The 21,184-nt window shown below is 46.2% G+C and overlaps 8 protein-coding genes across 8 annotated transcripts; 6 read left to right on the top strand and 2 right to left on the bottom strand.

The window, feature by feature from the left end:
• Positions 1 to 566: 566 nt before the first annotated feature.
• EYB26_006404 (uncharacterized protein) lies at positions 567 to 6,251 on the top strand (the record flags this gene model as incomplete). The annotated part of the gene is made up of 2 exons (XM_054265680.1): positions 567 to 1,205; positions 1,269 to 6,251. 2 exons carry the CDS (start codon positions 567 to 569, stop codon positions 6,249 to 6,251), a joined length of 5,622 nt encoding a protein of 1,873 aa, XP_054121655.1.
• Positions 6,252 to 7,127: 876 nt separating this feature from the next.
• Positions 7,128 to 8,401, top strand: EYB26_006403 (uncharacterized protein; the record flags this gene model as incomplete). Its single annotated transcript, XM_054265679.1, has 5 exons — positions 7,128 to 7,167; positions 7,237 to 7,288; positions 7,351 to 7,483; positions 7,534 to 7,827; positions 7,895 to 8,401. 5 exons carry the CDS (start codon positions 7,128 to 7,130, stop codon positions 8,399 to 8,401), a joined length of 1,026 nt encoding a protein of 341 aa, XP_054121654.1.
• Positions 8,402 to 9,221: 820 nt separating this feature from the next.
• EYB26_006402 (uncharacterized protein) lies at positions 9,222 to 10,763 on the top strand (the record flags this gene model as incomplete). Its single annotated transcript, XM_054265678.1, has 5 exons — positions 9,222 to 9,416; positions 9,488 to 9,626; positions 9,696 to 9,804; positions 9,886 to 10,672; positions 10,743 to 10,763. The coding sequence occupies 5 exons, from the start codon at positions 9,222 to 9,224 to the stop codon at positions 10,761 to 10,763; spliced, it is 1,251 nt and encodes a 416-aa protein (XP_054121653.1).
• A 502-nt stretch (positions 10,764 to 11,265) lies between these two features.
• Positions 11,266 to 12,249, bottom strand: EYB26_006401 (uncharacterized protein; the record flags this gene model as incomplete). The annotated part of the gene is made up of 1 exon (XM_054265677.1): positions 11,266 to 12,249. One exon carries the CDS (start codon positions 12,247 to 12,249, stop codon positions 11,266 to 11,268), a length of 984 nt encoding a protein of 327 aa, XP_054121652.1.
• Positions 12,250 to 12,646: 397 nt separating this feature from the next.
• EYB26_006400 (uncharacterized protein) lies at positions 12,647 to 13,561 on the bottom strand (the record flags this gene model as incomplete). The annotated part of the gene is made up of 1 exon (XM_054265676.1): positions 12,647 to 13,561. One exon carries the CDS (start codon positions 13,559 to 13,561, stop codon positions 12,647 to 12,649), a length of 915 nt encoding a protein of 304 aa, XP_054121651.1.
• Positions 13,562 to 14,087: 526 nt separating this feature from the next.
• EYB26_006399 (uncharacterized protein) lies at positions 14,088 to 15,557 on the top strand (the record flags this gene model as incomplete). The annotated part of the gene is made up of 1 exon (XM_054265675.1): positions 14,088 to 15,557. One exon carries the CDS (start codon positions 14,088 to 14,090, stop codon positions 15,555 to 15,557), a length of 1,470 nt encoding a protein of 489 aa, XP_054121650.1.
• A 685-nt stretch (positions 15,558 to 16,242) lies between these two features.
• On the top strand, positions 16,243 to 17,999 carry EYB26_006398 (uncharacterized protein; the record flags this gene model as incomplete). Its single annotated transcript, XM_054265674.1, has 3 exons — positions 16,243 to 16,476; positions 16,553 to 16,827; positions 16,892 to 17,999. 3 exons carry the CDS (start codon positions 16,243 to 16,245, stop codon positions 17,997 to 17,999), a joined length of 1,617 nt encoding a protein of 538 aa, XP_054121649.1.
• Positions 18,000 to 18,740: 741 nt separating this feature from the next.
• EYB26_006397 (uncharacterized protein) lies at positions 18,741 to 20,874 on the top strand (the record flags this gene model as incomplete). The annotated part of the gene is made up of 5 exons (XM_054265673.1): positions 18,741 to 18,792; positions 18,852 to 19,195; positions 19,302 to 19,490; positions 19,562 to 20,681; positions 20,765 to 20,874. 5 exons carry the CDS (start codon positions 18,741 to 18,743, stop codon positions 20,872 to 20,874), a joined length of 1,815 nt encoding a protein of 604 aa, XP_054121648.1.
• Between the last annotated feature and the right edge of the window lie 310 nt (positions 20,875 to 21,184).

Here is a 21,184-nt window from a genome sequence, read left to right as displayed (position 1 = left end):
AACGACCTGAAGACTGTCAACTATGGTAGCGGAGTTAATATTGGGCTCACAACAGCCGATGATCTCGGACTTATCGATAGAAAGTAGGAGCCCTTCTTGCACAGGGTTTGACTTTGATTTAGGAAAGGGGTAAGACACGAGGTCTATCAATGGATACACAGTGATTATCGGAGTTTCCGCATTATAGGTCGTCCGTTCTACTGGTCCAGAGTCATTTGTTTTCAAACTTGGTGTATGGAGAATGGCGGTTAGGGTTTCGGATCATGCGACAGCAATATTAAGGCTTTAGTGATAGACAGAATGTATCCGTTTATATACCACATATTAGTTCAGATCTATACACGTAAAACTTCACCTCTACTTTTTGAATACAACAGGCTCTGGTTACTCACACCATCTCACAAGGTAGCCAGGGCAATCATTCCTTCAATTCGGCGCCCACTTCCGTAGGAACTTCGCGCTTTCTCTTATCCTTTTCATTCATTACTTCTTTTCTCAAGTCCAGTTGAAATTCTTCAATATTCTAGACTCATCCTCTTGCGAAAAGATTGCTATCAAGCATCAACATGGATTACAAGAACTTAGACAGGAGGCCCTCGGCAGCATTCTTCTGCCCACAAAACAAACCACCAAAAGCAAACTATCTAGACCTGATTCGTCGTTATCTACGTAATAACGTTACTCTCCAACCATTTAGAACTGCCATACTTGAATCGCTCTTCACAACATGGCAGATTCTCGGAGAAACGAATCCCGCGATCGCAGCAATGACACAAGGCCCTCGATATATACGACATTTTCACGATTGGATTGCTGCAACGGAGTCACCGTCAACATCAACTGAGATGCAGTGGACGGACACCATGTCAGGGATGATCTCCCTACCTTTGTTGACAATCATGCAAATTGTGCAATACTTCCAATACCTTGAAACTCGAGAGATTACTCACAGTCAGTTTGTCGAAGAAATTAGGATAGGTGGAGCGCAAGGCTATTGTGGTGGATTGTTGCCCGCAGCAGCAATAGCGGCGTCTCGCAATGAAGACGAAGTTGTTCACAATGCAGGTATCGCCCTAAGACTAGCTCTCGCCATAGGAGCTTATGCGGAGTTGGGAGATGACGAAAATATTCCTGGGCCAACAACGGTGGTGCTACGGACGAAGTACTCAGGACAGGCGGAGGAGATAGTGTCCAAGTTCCCAGGAGTAAGTCGTCCATTCACTATACGTCTTACAATCTGATTCTAATAATATAACGCGTAAAAACAGACTTATATATCGGCTATAACGGACCCAGAGACAATAAGTATTGTTGGGCCTGTAAATGTTGTGGAGGAACTTCGAGCCTACGCTGAAGGTCAAGGCATAAAAGCCACAAAATTACACCTCCGAGGCAAAGTCCACAATCCCGAAAATAAGGACTTGTGCAAGGAATTCATCAACTTATGCCACAAGTACCCCAGTATGTTGATGCTGCCCACTGCAGCCTCTTTGCAGACATCGTTACGGTCAAACAAAACCGGGAAGGAATTGAGAAGTTCAGCTACAACTGCTTCTCTATCTATTGAGGTACTGGAAAATACTCTAGCGAACAAATGTGAATGGTACAATCTCCTCAATGGCATGGCAAAAGATCTCGACGCAATCAGCAGAACAGAAAAGGAACACACTTTCGCTCTATTTGGTACCGGAAGAAAGAACTGTGTTCCGACGATGCCATTTGAGGAAAAACAACTCCGTATTTCTAAACTGGATATTGTGACCTATGTTGAGAAACACGACATTCCGAGAGAGGGGCGGACACTAGATCAATATCCTGAAAACGCCATCGCTATTGTCGGCGCTGGTTGCCGATTGCCTGGCGCGAACTCCATCGATGAGCTGTGGGAAATTCTCAGTGCGGGATCCTCCAGAGTTGAAAAGCTAAGATCATCGCGATTCGATTTATCCACAGTTTCTCGGGGTTCAGTCGGACCAGATGCCAAGCAAACGGCCAAGCGAGAGCTCTATGGGAACTTCCTCGATGATGTTGAATCCTTCGATAGTAACTTCTTCGGAATCAGCCCTCGTGAAGCCATGTACATGGACCCCCAACAACGTTTACTGCTCGAAACCGCCTACGAAGCGTTAGATGGCAGTGGGTATCTGCGTACTCACCGACGAGGTGATTTTGACAATGTCGGTTGTTTCATTGGCGCAAGTTATACCGAGTACCTCGAAAACACAAGTTCTTATAACCCAACCGCGTACACGGCTACCGGTACTATTCGAGCTTTCCAAAGTGGGCGGATTAGCTATCACTTTGGTTGGAGTGGCCCGTCTGAAGTTATTGATACAGCATGCTCTGCATCTCTTGTTGCTGTCAATAGGGCTTGCAAAGCTATCCAGTCCGGTGAATGCCCAATGGCTCTCGCTGGTGGCGTTAATATTATCACTGGTGTCAACAATTACTTCGATCTTGGCAAGGCGGGATTTTTGAGCACCACAGGACAATGCAAGCCTTTTGATGAGACTGCAGATGGTTACTGCCGTGCCGACGGAGTCGGTCTAGTGGCTTTGAAGTCTCTGCGTCAAGCAGTTGCCGATGGGAACAATGTTATGGGTGTTATTATGGGAGTTGGCACCAACCAGGGCGGCCTCTCTCCAGCAATTACCGTTCCGTACTATCGCGCTCAGATTAGTTTATTCAAGAATGTGCTCAACCAGTCAGGTCTCAAATCTGGACAAATTTCCTACGTCGAAGCACACGGTACCGGCACTCAGGTTGGTGACCCAATAGAAATATCCAGTGTCCGTGAAGTTTTCGGTGGTTCCGACAGAAGCGAGTTTGTGAATATGGGGTCCTTGAAAGCAAACGTTGGACACAGTGAAACTGCCGCTGGAATCGGTAGTTTGATGAAAGTCCTCGCTATGCTCAAGCATGGAAAGATTCCTCCCCTAGCCGGGTTCAAGTCTCTGAATCCGAAGATTCCTGCTCTCGAACCAGACTATCTCCGGATTCCAACCGAGCTTCAGGATTGGAATTCCTCATTCAGGGCTGCATGTGTGAACAGTTACGGTGCTGCCGGTAGCAATTCGGCTCTGATTTGTGGAGAGGCTCCAATAGTTACAGCAATGACCGATGTACTGCCCACGGATACAAACATGCATGAAACTAGTCATCTGCAATATCCACTCTTCTTGAGTGCTACAAACAATTTCACCCTAAAGGCTAACGCTTCCAAACTTGCTCAATACGTTCTCAAGAATCAGCCTCGAGTTGCCGATGTAGCTTACACTCTTTATCATCGCCGAAAACATCACAGAGTCCAATGGACTGGTCTTGCACATGACCTTGAATCACTTGTTCGGTCACTAGACAAGATTGAGGAAGGCCTCGAAGTGCCAGCCTCTCCCAAATCCGTGGTGCTGGCCTTCTCGGGCCAAAGCAAGCAAACTATCGGACTCGACCCATCGTGGTACGTCAGCTTCCCACGTCTCCGACACTATATCGACTTGTGTAACAAGATTGTCATACGATTGGGATATTCTACTATTCTGCCTGCCGTGTTCGCTACGGATCCGGTCGAGGATGTAGTTGCCCTGCAATGTGGAACTTTTGCATTTCAATATGCATGTGCCAAATGCTGGATTGATTCGGGACTGGAGGTCAAGGCTGCCGTTGGTCACAGCTTTGGCGAACTAACAGCAATGGCCGTGACCGAAACTTTGTCGCTTGAGGATGCTCTCCATTTAGTCGCTGCTCGAGCTACTCTGGTGCAGACAAAATGGGGTTCGGAACGAGGAACGATGCTCGCTATTGAGGCAACTTTGGATACAACACGACAAATCATTACCGTTGTTAACGAAAACATTGAAATTGCATGCTACAATGGTCAGAAGAGCCATGTGCTTGTGGGAACTGAAAGGAGTATTGGTCAAGTTGAACACCTCATCGCCACCGACAACCGGTTCAAGGGTACCCGCAATACGCGAGTCAAGACAAGCCATGGCTTCCATTCTGTCTTTACTGAACCAATCCTTCCAGAACTTGACGAAATAGCACAAAAGCTTGAATTCAATGCACCTTCGATCCCACTTGAAACATCTACAGAGAAGCCGATTAATGAGGGCGAGCACGCGGTAGAACCCAGCCGAATCGTACAACATACTCGTACGCCTGTATACTTTGGAGATGCAATCTCAAGGCTGGAAGAACGCCTAGGTCCTTGTATATGGCTTGAGGCAGGCAGCGACTCGCCTATCATTCCCATGGTAAAGCGGGCTACGCACAATCCATCCCAACATACTTTCCTCGGGCTAAAGGCCAAGGACATTGCTCGCCCAATTGATGTCATACCACAGGCTAGCCTGACACTTTGGCAAGAAGGAATGTCTGTGTCCTGTTTTGATGGTTTCTACTCTCACCCGCCGAATGGAGTCACGTCCAACGTCTTCAACCACATTTGGCTTCCGCCGTATCAGTTTCAACGGACTCGGCATTGGTTGCAATACATGGATTTGGTGACAGAAGAGCGCAAAACAGTCGATGAAAGGCTTCGCTCAGCTGGTGCAGTTGGAACGATCGCTAGCCAGCCCCAAACTCCTCCCCTGAAACTGGTTACGGCTCGAAGCCGTGACTCTGAATCCTGGTCATCGCTTGAGTTTGCCATCCATAGTGAGACAAGCCGGTTTACAGATATTGTGTCTGCTCACGCAGTTCGTGACCAGCCTCTATGTCCAGCATCAATGTACATGGAATGTGTAGTCATGGCAGCACAGATGGTTGAACCCAGCGTTTCTGTCAAGTCTCTTTCCTTCCAAAATCTTTCATTCCAAGGCGCGCTCGGCATCAATTACAATCGTGACGTTTCCCTGCTTATGGAAGGTGATGGTGAATACTTGGCCTGGAATTTCACGGTTCGCAGCACAGGAAAAGAGTCAAAGGGCAGACCAACCACACATGCCAAAGGAAGATTCAGTGTTACGTCTCACATTGACTTTCAACTCTATGAACGAATGCTTGCAGACCGCATGAACGAAATCTTGGTTCATCCACAGTCCGAGAGGCTCATGGCGGGTCGAGCATATACACTCTTCTCCCGGGTGGTCAACTACGCCGAGAGCCTACGTGGTATTTCAGAAATTACCATCCTCAACAACCGCCATGCAGTGGCTGAAGTGTGCCGCCCTAAGGTGTCAGTAAGTTCAAGCGAGAGTACAGCAGTGGCTGTTTGCGATACAGTTACGTTGGATACATTTATTCAAGTTGTGGGTCTTTTGATCAATAGCAGTGAGACTTGTCCTGTGGATGAAGTGTTTATTGCAACAGGCATCGATAGCATCATCATGCAAGATTGTGACTTTTCCGACCCCCAACATGACACATGGAAGGTCTATGCCATGGCCACTACACGCAGCGAATCACATGTTGCTGGCGACATGTTTGTATTCACCAAGGATGGAAAATTGATTTTCACTGGTTCAGGCGTCCAGTTCAGTCGTTTCCCAATCGCAAAGCTTGAGAAAGTGTTGGAAGGCATTGGAATGAACAGTGCCCCCAGGTCACCGATTGGTAATGATGGCATTGGAAAAGGAGTCACTGCACCGCCATCCCCCACGACTCAATTCCATATGAATGGCCATGCTAAATCCACCCCCAACAGACACGGCCTAAGAGTCAGGACAACTGTGGAGATGGATGAGCAGACTCTGGTAGCACAAGATAGTGTTTCAAGACGACCTTCCGCTCTCAAGTCAGCCATGATCAGAAACGACAGTAACTTAGGCACTCTAGGATTAGATTCGCTCTCGAAACTTGAGTTCGTGAACCAGCTACGTGCTCAACTGGGCAACGAGATTTCTCCAACACAAGATCTCTCACAGATTGCAGACCTCTACAACAAGCTATTTGCGCATAGTTCTACGACAAATAGTCGATCTGCGCACATCGATCATGTCCACGAAATAGAACTTGACGGCCCATCCTCTCCCACAGCAGTCAACTCTCCAGTCACGGCAGGAGACTCTCAGTCCAAATTAAGGATCAGGCAACGAATCCTCGAATTAATTACAGAAAATTCGGGGGAGTCTGTCAGCACCATTAAAGACGAAGTGAGTTTACAAGACGTTGGAATTGACTCGCTCTCGGTCATTGAACTCAAGGAGTCTTTTGAAGACGCTTTCAGCGTACAATTTGGCGATTGGGATTTTGGTCTACACCTGACTGTGAGAGAGCTCGTCGACTATGTTGTTATTTCCAGTAATGTATAGCGTTGTTGCCTTTCAATATAATATGTATGTTAGTTTGATGCTCTCATTCCTATATCATAATCAGATTGAAGAACTATTAGAATGTGCTCAAAAAGATTGTCTAGATGTAGACTATAAAGTTAATAAGTATTGCTAGATTAAATAAACAATAAGTTAAATTAGATGCAAAATGCGTGTTATAGAAACACTAGACATCTTATCCAAGTTACAAGTGTAACTACAGGGCTATTTCTGTTGTTTGTTGAATTCTCTTCTAGCCGGCCTCTGTTCCGTACATACCACAGCTACACATTCGAATATGCGTATTTCATTAGGACAACGGTCGCATCACTTGCGAATGATGTCTTCACTCTCCAGATCAGTGGTAAAATCTGCCCACTTTAACGGCCAATCAACTGATCTGTTCGCTGTACGATGCCGGAGTTTTGTTACGGAGTTTGTCGTGTAGCCCATGTCCGATATCCGAAATCCTACCCTTGCCCTAATCCGCGCTGTCAGCACTTTGAATATCTCAGTCAGCATACAGAGGAGAATTACTGGAGGAAAGAGTTGCTTGGTGTAATTTGAACATTTCCGAGTTACTTCTGCAACACTGAAGCCATAGGGTCGTTTTTGCCACCAACGCCGTGAGGATCAAAGATCTATAACCAGTACTATATACTCGGGAATCAGTCTGTCAATTCAGCTTGTGCAACCCGACCTACGACATTTCCGGTGATAGAGGGATTTGTACGTCGTATTTCGGTGTATACAATTTACTGGAAATGGATTGCTTAATTTTTTTTGCCAGGCGCTTGTTTCCCGACTCTCTTGATAGAGATCGATAACTTCATTCACTTCATTCTCCAGATCAGCCCAACTGCATCATAATTCACAATGGGCTCCAGTGCTGCGAAAGGAACAGTATTCCTTACTGGTACGTCGAGCCATTGATAGATATTTGAAAATTATTTGACGATCGGTCAAACGGACTGATAATGCATAGGTGGAAGCGGTTTCATCGCGTCTCATATCCTAGACCAACTTCTTTCCAGCGGGTATATCAGCTCCAAGATAATGAACTATCGCGATTGTCGCTAACAGAATTATGGCTAATTAGGTATCAAGTAATCGTTTCCGTTCGATCTGCCGCAAAAGGGGATGGTATCATTTCCGCATTGCCTCGGGAGTTCAAAGCAGATGTTTCATATGAGGTGGTGGAAGATATCGCAAAAGAAAATGCATTTGATGAGGTTTGACCGTTGTCAGCATGCAACAGATGAGAGACTAATACAAAAAGCAGGCCATAAAGAGAAACCCTTCGATCGATTACGTTATCCATACTGCGTCTCCATATCATTTCAACTTTGAAAACCCCATCAGAGATTTCATCGATCCAGCCGTCAAAGGAACAACGGGAATTTTGCATTCGGTCAAGAAATATGCGCCAACAAGCGTCAAGCGGGTTGTGCTATTGTCCAGCACGGCGACGATCATGAACCCACCTAACCACCCCGAAGTGTATAGTGAGGAAATATATGGCGAGACAACTTGGGAGCAAGCTCTTTCCGGCACGGGCACCTATCGTGCTAGCAAGGTAGGCGTTCTTGCCGAAAACAAAATGTCACAGATACAGGAACAATAGCTAACGATTATCGTCACAGATATATTCTGAACGGGCGGCCTTTGATTTCATCGAGAAAGAAAAACCATCCTTCGACCTAGTCAGTATCAACCCATGCCTCGTCTTCGGACCCCCGCCTAGACACCTCCCCGGTCTCGATGCCCTCAACACCAGCAACCATCGCATTCGCGACATTGTGCTTGGCAACAATAGAGAAGAAATTACACCGACAGGACGCATGTATCTCTTTGTTGACGTACGAGATGTCGCGCAGGCCCACATACGTGCCATGGAGCTCCCGGAAGCAAGCGGCCAGCGTTTCATGCTCGTAGGAGGGTTTTTCAGTAACAAACGGATTGCGGATATTATTCGCGAACTTTACCCTGAGATGCAGGATAAGCTCCCCCTTCCAGAGCTTCCAGACGATTTCCCAGAGAATTACTACAACTATGATGCGAGCAAGTCAAAGCGTATGCTAGGTACGGAATACAAAGACTTGCGGACTTGCGTAAAGGATGCTGTTGATGCCATAATTGGAAAGAACTAGGTAGTTGTTGTTGCATGGTTTTATAAGACGAAACGCGATCTTTTATAAATTTAACAGTGCGATAGCCTCTATTGATACAATGCATCCAAATATATAATTGTAGGAAACAAATGGGGGTACCTAATGATATAACAGTTCTTTATAGAAGCATACCGGTATGCGCTACCTAGGTAGCATTAGGTATAGCATAGGTTACCGTCAAAAGAGATATTCCTGCATTTTCGTTTCAGCATCCTGCCTACTCGCGATGGCGGATAAAAAGATGAGGCTCCACGCTAATTATTTGCAACCGAGGATCAGATCTGAATTGCAGTGCCACAAGCCAATCAATGTACTGGTAAGACCAACCGGTATATCCAAGTTCACCTGCTGGGCTGCTTCAGCTATTCCGCAAACAGCCCAAGTGGCAAGTGGGGTGTCCTTGATAGTCTTAGTTCTAACAATTTATCGGAAAGCTCAGCTTGGTGTCAGAGGATGAGACCTGTTGAAATAAAATATGAAATGATTGTCAAGTTGATAATCCCAGAGTGGATGAAATGGAAAGCAGTGTTAAGAACACTGAGATGAATAATACTGCATACCGGTAATTCAGTGCAGCCAGTACATACATCCTTGAATTCTCCGGACTGTCACTAAATAAAACCAACAATCAGCCGCATCTGCTGGGTCCGTACGTAAGACCAAGTTCGTCGTTGAAATTTGTTCTTCTACCAAATCTTGGTGGTAAGTTTCCTTTCTAGCGGGTTAACAATTGCTGAGCCCATTAAAGAGGACCCTACTCTCACTTCGAACAACTATCAATCCACTGCTAGGATAGAAGATGCAGTCCTTATTCGACACTGTAGAGCACGTCCTTCCAGGCCAGCACATCCGTGAGTATGTTCACAGCATCAACGGACCACAGGAAACTGTTATACAGCTTGCGGCGAAACAATATATCCCCAAAGATCGGCTCAGCCCCGTACCTGAGAATGCAATCACCATCATCGGGACTCACGGGACCGGGTTCCCAAAGGTTCGTATCTACCACGCTGTTTCTACTTGAAAGAAGAAGACGATTCGACCTTATGTACTGACTTTAAACAGGAACTGTATGAACCACTCTGGGAGGATCTATATACGAAGATGAAGGAAAAGTCGATCCCTCTACGGGCGATATGGATAGCCGATATTTCGAATCAAGGTGTCAGCGGTGTCTTGAATGAAAGATCCCAGGGTGATACGAGTATGTCCACTAATCTCATACCCGTTACTGGCATGATGCAACCAATGTATATGCTAATGAAATACCTAGCAAACTGGTTTGACCATTCGCGAGATCTACTGCAAATAATCAACCACTTCCGCGATGAAATTCCTCGACCGATTATTGGCGTTGGTCATAGTATGGGGTGTGCTCAACTGTTGGTTCTCCCATCTTGCTCACGTATTGTCTGGGCAAGACATTGTTGAGAAATGAGAATTCAAACTGACCATGCTACCAGCATAAACCTCTCGATCATTCACCCGCGGCTGCTATCCACACTTGTCATGTATGAACCAGTAATTATCGACAAATCAGTTGCAGGACCCAACCCTGCCAAGTTTGCTGCTATCAAACGAGATTTGTGGTTGTCCAGGCAAGAAGCTGAAATCAATATTCGCAAAGCACTTCGCAAATGGGACCCTCGCGTGGTTGATCGATACCTTTGTTTCGGATTTCGATCAGTACCAACACGGCTGTACAATCCCAGCACTGATTCAAACGTGCCCGAAACTGCTGTAACTTTAACAACATCTAAACATCAAGAAGCTTGGAGCTATACTATTCCGAATCTGGAGCCCGAGTCCGCTGGAATTGATCGACTTCTGCTGTCAGACTGGAATTTTGATTCGGCGCGCGATTCCATATTTGCTCGACCGGAGTGCTACATCACCTCTCGAAATCTGCCCTTTATTCGCCCAAGTGTGCTCTGGGTATATGGAGGACAGAGTTACTTATCACCACCAGAGGCGCAAGACTCAAAACTCAATGTGACCGGGACTGGAGTGGGTGGCAGTGGAGGTGTCAAGGAAGGAATGGTTGCCAAGGCAGTTTTGGAAAAAGGATCCCACACGCTTGTCCTGGAAGATATCAATTGGAGTGCTACTCGCGCATCTGAATGGATTCAGAAATGGTTTTTGAGATGGACAGAGGACGAAAAGTTCTGGAAAGAGTATCGAAGCAAACGATCAGATTCGGATATGTTGCGGCTTTCCGAGGAGGCTTTCAAGGTCACACAGCTACAGAAGGTAACTGACAGGCCAAAGGCAAAATTATAAATGCCATTCCGGTTGCAACTAATGAAACTATCGCTGTTAGCACTTGAAGAACGCATCATAGGTGACAAGACATCATTTATGCTGCTCAAAACTAAAGGTATTTATGGAAAGATTCGTAGTGGTCTACAGGGACTAGAAATGCGAGGGTTGCCGTACATTACACACAGAACTGTATCTGATATCATTATGTAGTGTTTGCTCTGGAAATAAACAGAGTTGAGAGTGTTAATTCAATGATCCAGTCAAGAAAGGGATGAACTAAATAGCAGCATTATGTAGGTGGTAGGGCTCGCCCACGCACACTCCATTTCGTGTTACTGCTTGATGCCAACTTGAAACATATCAGATGAAAACAAGTACTTTACGATGAATTAATATTATACAATGACTCAAGATTCATGCAGCCGTTCTCTTCGATTATCTGGATATATCTTGTTAATGCCGTGTACACTAGATATTTAAGACAGCAAAGTGATTGCCGATGATTATGTTCGCATTCATTCAATTAATCAGGCTACTATATCAATACAAAGGAAATATAAAATGCAATAGACAGACACAAATTACAACAAGTCTTCCAAATCGAATTGAGACATCTCCGAGTCATTTTTTGCCAACGTTTTGATGGTCCACTTCCACAGATCTTCCTGTTTGTCTTGGTCGTAACTCGCGTCACTGGACTTGATCTGCCTGTCTTCTTCATAGTACTTTCCACTACCAATCTCTTCGTCTGAACCAGTCACTAATCGAGCTAACATCTTTCCGGAGTGTTCCGTGGTATGGATATTCGGCGAGATCAACAGGCGCAGGAGCGGTATAATCTTCGGCAGTACTTTCAGCCAAAGGAATCTCTCGAAGCCAGTGGCATCTCGTGCGAGTCCAGTACCAGGCATAAGCCCCGGATCTATGGCAGCAACAGTCCAATGTTTCCCTGTCTTCTTGTTGATAGCTTCGAACCGTCGGTGGAGCGCATAGCTGTATAGCACGTTGGTCAATTTGGTCGTCGCATAACGTTGACGGCCATTCGTCTTCAGGGCATCACCCTTTGGGTGGGCCAGCTCCTCTGCGGAGGAGTAGTAGGCATCCGGCAGACCAGTCTTTTGAGCTGGATCATGAGTCCCGCTGCTAACAATGGCCACCCTCGCCGTGTCGGCTAAATGGGGTCGCAGAAGTGAGAAAAGAAGAGCGTGGCCGATATGACTAATGGCAAAAGTCTTTTCAAATCCATCGTCGGTATACTGCACATCTCCGGGGAATTGTAGTGCGGCGTTGAAGACTAGGGAATAAATTGGAAGGAATTGACCTACCTCCCACTGGACAACAAAGGTCCGTACTTGGGCAAGGCTAGAGAGATCAAGCGGTAGGAATTCGACATTCTTCTGTCCCAGTAAACGATTTATGCTTTCTGCAGAAGAGTTTGGGTTGGATCGCGATGCTATGACGATTTGATAGTCGGGGTACTTTCGAGCAAGGTTGATCGTACATTGATATCCGAGATTAGCGGTTCCGCCTGTGATGAGAATACTTCGATGGAGCTTAGTGGACATATTTTGACAGGGCAGCTCCAAACCTGGGGACTTTTGAGGTTATCAAGGCTTGTATAATGGGGAGGGAGTTTGTTATGCAATAATAAGATGAAAGAAAATAATATGTACCCGACTACTAGAGGGACGGGTATTTATATTACGCCATCTTTCTGGCCGGTGTTTTCGATTTCATTTCAAAGGAAAATCCGATTACCAAGACTTTAGAGATACGCCAATGAGAGGACGTCTTTCGCAAATTCTGCTGCCTAATGCTGAAAAATCAAGGGCCGTCTGAAAGATAAATCAGAGGCGACGATGACTGTCGATGTTGAAAGCTGCAAAGTTAAAAGCAGTCGGTGCCGTTCCGGTTAGTGCCATTATCTCCAATGATGCACTAGGGTTAGGGTATATAGATGGGTTAACTTTTGGCTTTAATTCCTTCAGCATCGTCAATGCTATCCCAGATACGCTCTGCAAAATCATGCAACATTGTATCGGCTGTGATCACAAAATCCCCCTCGCCTTCTCCTGGCTCATCCAATAGTAGGGAACGAAACGGTATGACTAGATCTCCCCCCTCAATCGTAGTACTAGCGCCATTTCTTCCTCTTTTCAAGAGGATTCGTTGGTTCATTCGAGGAGGAGGAGGATGGTTGATGCGCCGATCGAGGACTTGACGACCACTTGCTGTGACATAGATGTGGCTGGGTAGTAGCTCAAATGCTGGAGTCCATGATTTGACTTCGATGCGGCCCGATCGTGGCTTGATATCAACGGTGATACCCATTTTTACTTCGCCTTTTGATTCATTGATCCACCAAGCGATATCTCTTTCCAACTTGGCCGTTGTTTCTGCAAATCCAACTTCCAGTGCGACGGTAGGAAACTTTCTGCGTTGGCGAGCTGGCTTCCATGACCGATCTGCTTGCTTGTCTCTGTTAGGGGTATCGACGCGAGTGGCTGCGCATAGCGAAATTCGTTTTAAGACGTTCATTTCATTGGAAAGCAGAATAATCATGGCTCCAAAACTGTCGGCCGCTTCTTCGTGTGGGAGACCAGGCATCGTGATGATAAGAATTCGAAGTGGTGGTGAATAATCGCAGCGTCCTGGCAGTCGCTCCTCGTGTTTCTCTAGTATTTCTGGTGGAACGTGTTTCACGACGACAAAACGATCCTTGACTGAGAAAGGAGGGAAAAGGCTGCCCAGTTCGCGCTGTTTCTCATAATGGTAGACGGGCGTATCAGGGGGAAGGTACACGAGGAACGCGCTTTCCGCCTGGCTGTTTGCACCTTGCCCAGACACAACGCCCACGCTCTCGTACGCCCAGGACATTTTGAAACTATCGAGAAGACATGCTGAGTCCTGGACAGAACGAAATGGATGAAGAAAGAACTGTATCAGAGGGGAATCATTGATGAAGGCTGCTGGACCTGATGGAGGCGTGTTGATGATGTCATTCTTGGAAGTCTAAGTTAGTTAGCTAGTTAACTATGCCTTGATTTGACGGCAATGGCAAATTGCAAAGGAGAGTATTTCCGAAGCAACATTAGTTAATGGGAAAGACATACAGACTTACAAGGAGACGACATTAATCGCATTGAATAAATACTGTGGTAATTTTCACATACACTAGGGCTCGGGGCGGTACTCCTGGGCTACGGTACCGTACGGTAACTAAAAAACTACGTGTAATCGTGTCTCGCCACGTGATTCAGCTGGAGATCGCATACTGCATTCATTCCCACGATTATTCAAATCATTCAGCCACCCTTAAGCTATCTGTATCAACGCAAAGCGCTACTCCAACCCTCTATGAGGTAGTCGTAGTGATATCGAAAGACTACGGATACCGGTATCTATGTCAACCCCAGAGCTGTTCCATTATTCGGAAACTCACCGGGTGTTAATTTGTACCTCGTGTCGTTATGCCGTTCAGCCGGCCGCCCTAGTCCGCCATCTGAAGGATATTCATCATCTATCTAGCGACAAACGTCGGCATTTTGATGCCTACAAGAAGACTCTCCGACTGAAGAGTCCAGAAGAAGTGAAACCTCCTCTCCCGCAAGACTTCCCAGTACCTTACCTGCCGGTTGAGAAAGGATGGCAATGCGAATTCACTGGCTGCGACTACCTGTGCGTCTCGAAAAAGCGTATGGAGACTCACTGGCCCGCAGAGCATGGGCGCAAGGGTCTAACGAGCCGCGACTGGAGTCCTACATTAGTACAGACGTTCTTCCGAGGTAACATGCTCAAATACTTCAGTAGAGATTCCAGGTCTCGCCTTGCCGCCACGACCCAAATGACTCCCGCAAAACATCCAGAGAGAATAGTCGCAAACATTCAAGACGAGATGATATCCCAATCCAAGTTGCAGTACGTCAGGAAAATTCAGCAAAAGTACAGTCTTGACTCGGTCGACTGTTGGATATTACATCAATATTTGACTTCCACCTACAAGAGTTTTGCAAACGACGATGAAACCGAACATATCTGGAGAGAGGTCGTTCCAGACCTCGCACATGGTAATAAATTTCTACTGCATGGCTTGCTTGCTTGCACGGCGCAATACATGATCCATATGAATTTCCCACAACCACAAGAGCTCATCCTACGAGCTTGTTCACACCAGGACTATGCTCTCCCAGCCTTCCGAGAAGCGATAGATAACCCAACAAATGATAACTGCGACGCGATGATGACGTTCGCGTACTTATTGGTTGTCTACATGTTTGCCACCTCCTCCGCGAATTCATCCGACTCTCTTTTGTTTGTCGCGAACAGTACCGATTGCCTGCAAAACAACTCCATAGTGCCACTATGGCTTGTTTTTCTTCGTGATGGTTGTGCAATGCTTTGTGATGTATGGGATAGGATTGAGTCTGGGCCCCTTGCTACTTTGGCCGCTGCCTGGGAATTGGATACCTACGATGGAAATGACCTACCATATTGGACGCACTTTTCAAATGTCGCCTTAGAATGTTCTTCCTGGTCAAAAGAAGAAGTAAGAATATACGGAGATGCATCTCTTTTACTGGCGCGTTGCTTTGCCACTATGGAACGTGAGCCGAATGACTCTTGGGTAACCACCTGGAAAATCCTGGGGTTATGGCCTATGCGGGTAGAGTCAGAGTTCATGACACTTCTTTACAGTCGTCAACCGGGAGCTCTGATACTTTTGGCATATTACTGCATCATCCTCAAGAAAATGGAGCGTTACTGGTATTTTGAAGGAGGATCGGCAAAGTTGATGCTATCGATTGTGAATGTTCTAGAACAGAGATGGCACCCTTTCATCCGAGAGCCAGTTGACCTAATCCTCGAGAATTAATATCCTCATTAGTATCACTGCGCAGAGTAACTAATATGTTTTCGATGCAGATTCATTGCACTCAAAATAATCTGTATACCCGTGCGGTATTGTAGGACATCTATTCTGATCCGGCTCTGATATAAGTAGTTAAGTACTGAGAGATAGCCCAACTGCCGTGGAACTGCCGTGGGAAGTCTTAGCCTCCTCCTAGCTTTAATGAATATTTACCTAGATAGAGCTAGTGCAGTGATATATCTATGAGATATATGCAACACCGGTAGAACCAGTTTTCCCGAGCTGGAAAACCTACATGCGCCAGCTCCTTATATTTTTCACTTTCCCCAACAAGAGCCCTAAAGCTCATGTGGGGTTTTCTTGGAACTATGATTCCCATTAACGTCAGCTGTATCACGGACATCCCTCTGTTTACTATCCCGCTCAGATACGACACATGCTGGAGTCTGGGCTGTGCCATATACGATGCCCCACAATGGTCTTCCACCCCAGATTACCCCAGAATCTCCAATGTTCTTCCGTGTCTATCAAGATCCGGGCCTAGAGCCATAACGTGGAGCACCGGGGCGTCACTGTGTCAGTATATTATTGTACTTCCACCCAGGACTCCTGCATATTTTTCATAGACGCGTTCAGATAGTTCCTTTGCACCCTTTTCGGAGTCTGAAATACCAACAAATAATCCACAATGGGTCTCGGTGTGCTAAACGACAGCCATCTCGAACATGTCCCCGGCACAGCACTATTGACAGATGTTCAAGGCGCCAATACTTCACCGCTACGACATGCTAAGGGCAGTTCCGATATTTTGCTCGTTCCTCAGCCCTCAAATAGCCCTAATGATCCCCTCAATTGGCCATTATGGAAGAAGGACCTTATGCTTTTCTTGATATGCATAGATACGGCAGTTGTTGGTGCATGGGTAAGTCATCCATGTCGCATTTGAATCTATTGGCAGCTCATAATAATGGCCGGAGGCTGACTATGCGGATATATAGGGCCCCATGATTTCACCGGGTTATACCCTGATGGCCGAACAGTTCCACATGTCCTATAACGCCCTCAATGGTGGATTGGGATGGGGGTTGTTTGTTATTGCAATCTCATGTTTCATTACACAGTCAATGGCGGTTGTCTGGGGCCGCAGACCCATCTTTCTCCTAGGAAACCTGTTATTGTTCATCAGTAGCACCTGGGGGTATTTTGCCAACTCGTACAATTCTCTCCTAGCTGCTCGTCTGGTGGGGTGCATTGGAATGTCGCCTTTTGAAGTGTACGACTCCTTTTCTTTTCTTGGGTAATTTGATAAAAATAGCTAACATTGCTGGCGCAACCAGGCTAGTAACGTCAACCATTGCTGATATGTATTTTGTGCACCAGCGCGGTGTCCGTCTAGCAGCATGGGGGATGTGCCTCTCAGTCGGTGTTGGTGGTGGAACAATTATTTCAGGATACATTATCCAAGACCTCGGCTGGAACTGGACCTATGGAATCTGCGCCATTATGTATGGTGTATGGATCATAGTGCTATTTTTCTTCTGCCCTGAAACCGCCTACCGCCGAGCCTCGTCCTTTGACATTGACTTGGGAACAGAAGATAAGATAACCCAAGCTATCGATGACAGCAAAGTAGAGGCATGCAATGTTGAAGATATCGAGACGAACACACCCTCAACCGATAGTGTCGAATCGAAACACAGTTACTGGCACGAGTTGAAGATCTTCCACGGTCGCGTGTGCGATGATTCGTTTTTCAAAGTTCTCGCCAGACCCATTATGATGCTGATCTTCCCACAAGTGATCTTCTCATTTGTCGCATACGGATTGACTACTTCTTGGCTAGTTGTTGTGGGAAGCATGCTCGCAGAGCTGTTCATGGCTCCTCCCTACAACTTCTCTGTATCAGGAGTTGGATTGGTGGCTATCTCGCCTTTGATAGGCGCAATTATCGGTGCTTTTATCTCCGGGCCTGCAGCTGATAAGGTTATTACCTATATGAGCCGAAAGAATGGTGGCGTGTATGAGCCGGAGTTCCGCCTGATTATCATTATTGTGCCACTCATCCTTGGCGGCATGTCATTCTTCGGCTTTGGTATTTCCTTGCAGGTACAAGACCCTTGGATTGGTCCGGTCTTTTTTTACGGTCTGCAATATTTCAGTGTCGGATTCATGACAATTGCGGTGTACGGATATCTGACCGATTGCCACCGTGACAAGGCACCAGAAGCATTTGCGTCAATCAACTTGAGGAACATCTATTCATTCGGCATGAACTATTTTGTGGCATCGTGGATTTCTTCACAAGGCCCCAAGGAAGTATTTTCCATCATTGGTGGTATTCATGTTTTTATTTGTCTCATGGCAATACCCATGTATATCTTTGGCAAGCGATGCCGCAGCTGGACAAGTCGGGTGCCGATCTTCCAGAGAGTTATGCGAGCATAAGAGCGCTAGGTAGATACTGTTTGTTGGTGATACATCTTATTGGCCTGATACCTTTCTAGCAATGCCCCCCCAGCTGAAACTTATCTGGGGTCTTTCAATTAATTCAAACCGGAAGACCGCCTTGTATCTCCCCCACATTTGACTCTTCTGTTACCAGTAGGGTCAAATGATAGTATCCTATAGACCGAACATACAACAGACCACTCATATTCGATTCGTTATCTACTTAAAAAGGTTCATATTACGTATCGGGATCTCACAATATTAACTCCGCGAACCCAACATTTACACTCCTTGCAACGTGCAGCGTGAGCATTGGCACCGAGGCCAGAAATTCAGTGCGATTTGTCTGGCGATCTCGCTGCTGGGTAGCGCTCACTTCCCCTCATTTCAAAAGGCTTGATGACAGCACGACAATATAGAGTGGGGTTTATGTGATACAAACAAGGGCTCGTCGTCCTAGTCTCATCATTTACTGCATGTCATACCATTGGTACGAACTTCATGTAGGGTTGCAATGCGTAAGAGGAAGTGTGAGTCAGTGTGATCCATGAATGTACATTTCATGAAATAATCGATAGTAAGGCACATGTTACACGTAGCTCTTACCTCCCAATTTGATTTATATGCGGATTATTCGTCAGCTACATAGTTACTCCAAATACCACGGCAAATTTGGCACCTTTTCTATAACCTATATTAGCTAGCTATCTAACTATCATATTGTGAATTACAAGAACCATGCCGAAGAGTAACCATATCCCAAAAGAAGTCGACATAGTGATTGCTGGAGGTTCGTGTTCCTTGAGCCGACTTTCCGGTATGGTGGTCGGGCATACTTACTTTTAGCAGGAGGAACGACAGGCATCGTTGTAGCCTCGAGGCTTGCCAAAGCGGATCCTAATCTGTCAATCCTCATACTTGAACATGGCCCCGATGTTCGCGACAATCCTCAAGTTGTGAATCCCGCATTATTTCCCACCAACCTCCTTCCTGGATCGAAAACGGCTACATTCTACACTGCCGAGCCTTCTGAGTATCTAAACGGTAGACAGTCTATTGTTATGACAGGAGGATGTCTTGGGGGAGGCAGCTCGATTAATTTCCTTGTTTACGTTCGGCCGCAGGAGATTGACTTTGATGATTGGAAAGCAGAAGGCTGGTCAGGCAAGGAGATGATCCCATTCTTTAAAAAGGTACGTACATGGTATTAAAGAAAGGACTGTAGTGTTTTTCCACCACCGCTCACTCATACTGTGAGTCGTATATTAATGCTGACATTCATCCCGTCAAATCCCACAGTTTGAAAATTTTCAAGATACCGATCCGGAGGTTGATACATCGATACATGGCTATGGTGGAGAGTTGAGTGTTGGACCGGGCTTAAATGCGCAGGAGGAGTTGCAACAAGACTTTTTCCAGGCTTGTGAGGCCCTCGGTATTGGCAGAGTGGCCGATGTTCAGGATTTCAAAACATCGAATGCCGTTGGAGTGAGTGGATCTAAGAAAGCACTGTTTCTTACATATAACTAAGTGTGGCTAATATTGTCATTACCAACAAGAAATGGAACAGTTGGGTCGACAAAAACGACGGACTCCGTCAGAATGTCCCCCGCGGTTTTCTATATCCTATACTGGACGCCAAAAACACAGGGCTACAGGTTGCCACCGAAGTAAAAGTTGGACGAATTTTATTTGCGAAGGACACGAATCGTGCTAATGGAGTGGAATATTTCATTGGCAAGGATTCTGAGCCCGGGGTTGTTTATGCTCGCAAACAAGTTATTCTGGCTGCGGGTGCACTTGGGTCACCACAAATCCTTGAGCGCTCAGGCGTGGGGGACTCAAGCCTGCTTTCACAGTTACGTATCCCTATAGTCAGTGGTCTACCAGGTGTTGGGTCAAGTTATCAAGACCATAATCTGGTATTATACACTTATAAGTCCACGGCAACAAAAGAACAAACCATAGACGGAATACGCAGCGGACGGCTTAGCATTGAAGACGCATACAAACAGAAACTTACTGCTCCAGACCGGTACATTCTCGGTTGGAACGGCTTTGACTGTTTCGGAAAACTGCGACCATCGGAAGAGCAGATAAAATCGTTCGCTCCTTCTCTGAAAGAGTTATATGACAGAGATTTCAAAGACCGCCCAGAGAAGCCGATGATGCTATTTGCCATCCTTGCCGGCTACCTCAGTGACCACTCAACTATCGAAAGCGGACAATACTTTAGTTGTGTGCCTTACACTGCTTACCCTTATTCTCGGGGCTCGATTCACGTGAAATCTACCTCTCCATTTGACGTCCCAGAATTCAACCCAGGCTTCTTCTCTAACGCAGCGGATGTTGAGCAGATGCTGTATGGCTACAAGCTTCAGCGAGAAGTTGCGCGACGCTTGGCGCATTATCACGGGCCTCTGGAAATAACACATCCCAAATTTCCTCCCGGGTCAAAAGCCTCCTATGAGCATGTGGACGCTCTTTCTGCCGAAAGGGGATTTCCTGTGCCTATTGAATACACCGCAGAGGACGATGATGCTATTAGAGATTTTCTTCGTCAAGCAGTCGGGACGACATGGCACAGTATGAGCACGTGCTCCATGAAGAAACGTGAGCTAGGTGGCGTTGTCAACGAAAGGTTGAACGTATATGGTGTTGAAGGGTTGAAGGTTGTCGGTATGTTCGCTTGACCATGCTTTCTCTTGAAATTGCCTTTCAGTCTACATTTCGGGAGGCTTAATTGACCTGCAACTTCACAGATCTCTCAATTTGCCCTGAAAATGTCAGCGCTAATACCTACTCGACGGCCCTAGCCATCGGAGAGAAGGCTGCTACCCTTGTGGCTGAAGAACTGGGCATCACACTTTAATGGTTTTGATAATTTTGGCCTTCGTTTTATCAACCACAGTACTTGCTCACTATTGTTACAAATCTTCACAGTATAAATATTTTCACATATACTATATCCACGATCGAGCCGTTCATGGGTTGTACGATCTACTGGTGCTATCAACAGGCGACATGGAACATGATAACTCATCAAACAATGTCCGTATTTACAGACTATAATTGCGGACGACCACTCAAATGAAAATAGGTGTATTAATGACTCAGAATATCAAACGCCGTAAAGAAAAGAGATCTTGAATCAATAACCTTCAACCATCGATGGTAGCGGC

The sequence above is a fragment of the Talaromyces marneffei genome, chromosome 5, assembly GCF_009556855.1.
Source record: "Talaromyces marneffei chromosome 5, complete sequence".
Classification (NCBI taxonomy): domain Eukaryota; kingdom Fungi; phylum Ascomycota; class Eurotiomycetes; order Eurotiales; family Trichocomaceae; genus Talaromyces; species Talaromyces marneffei.
Note: the sequence above shows the minus strand (reverse complement) of the source record. Positions and strands in the feature narration are given on the sequence as shown.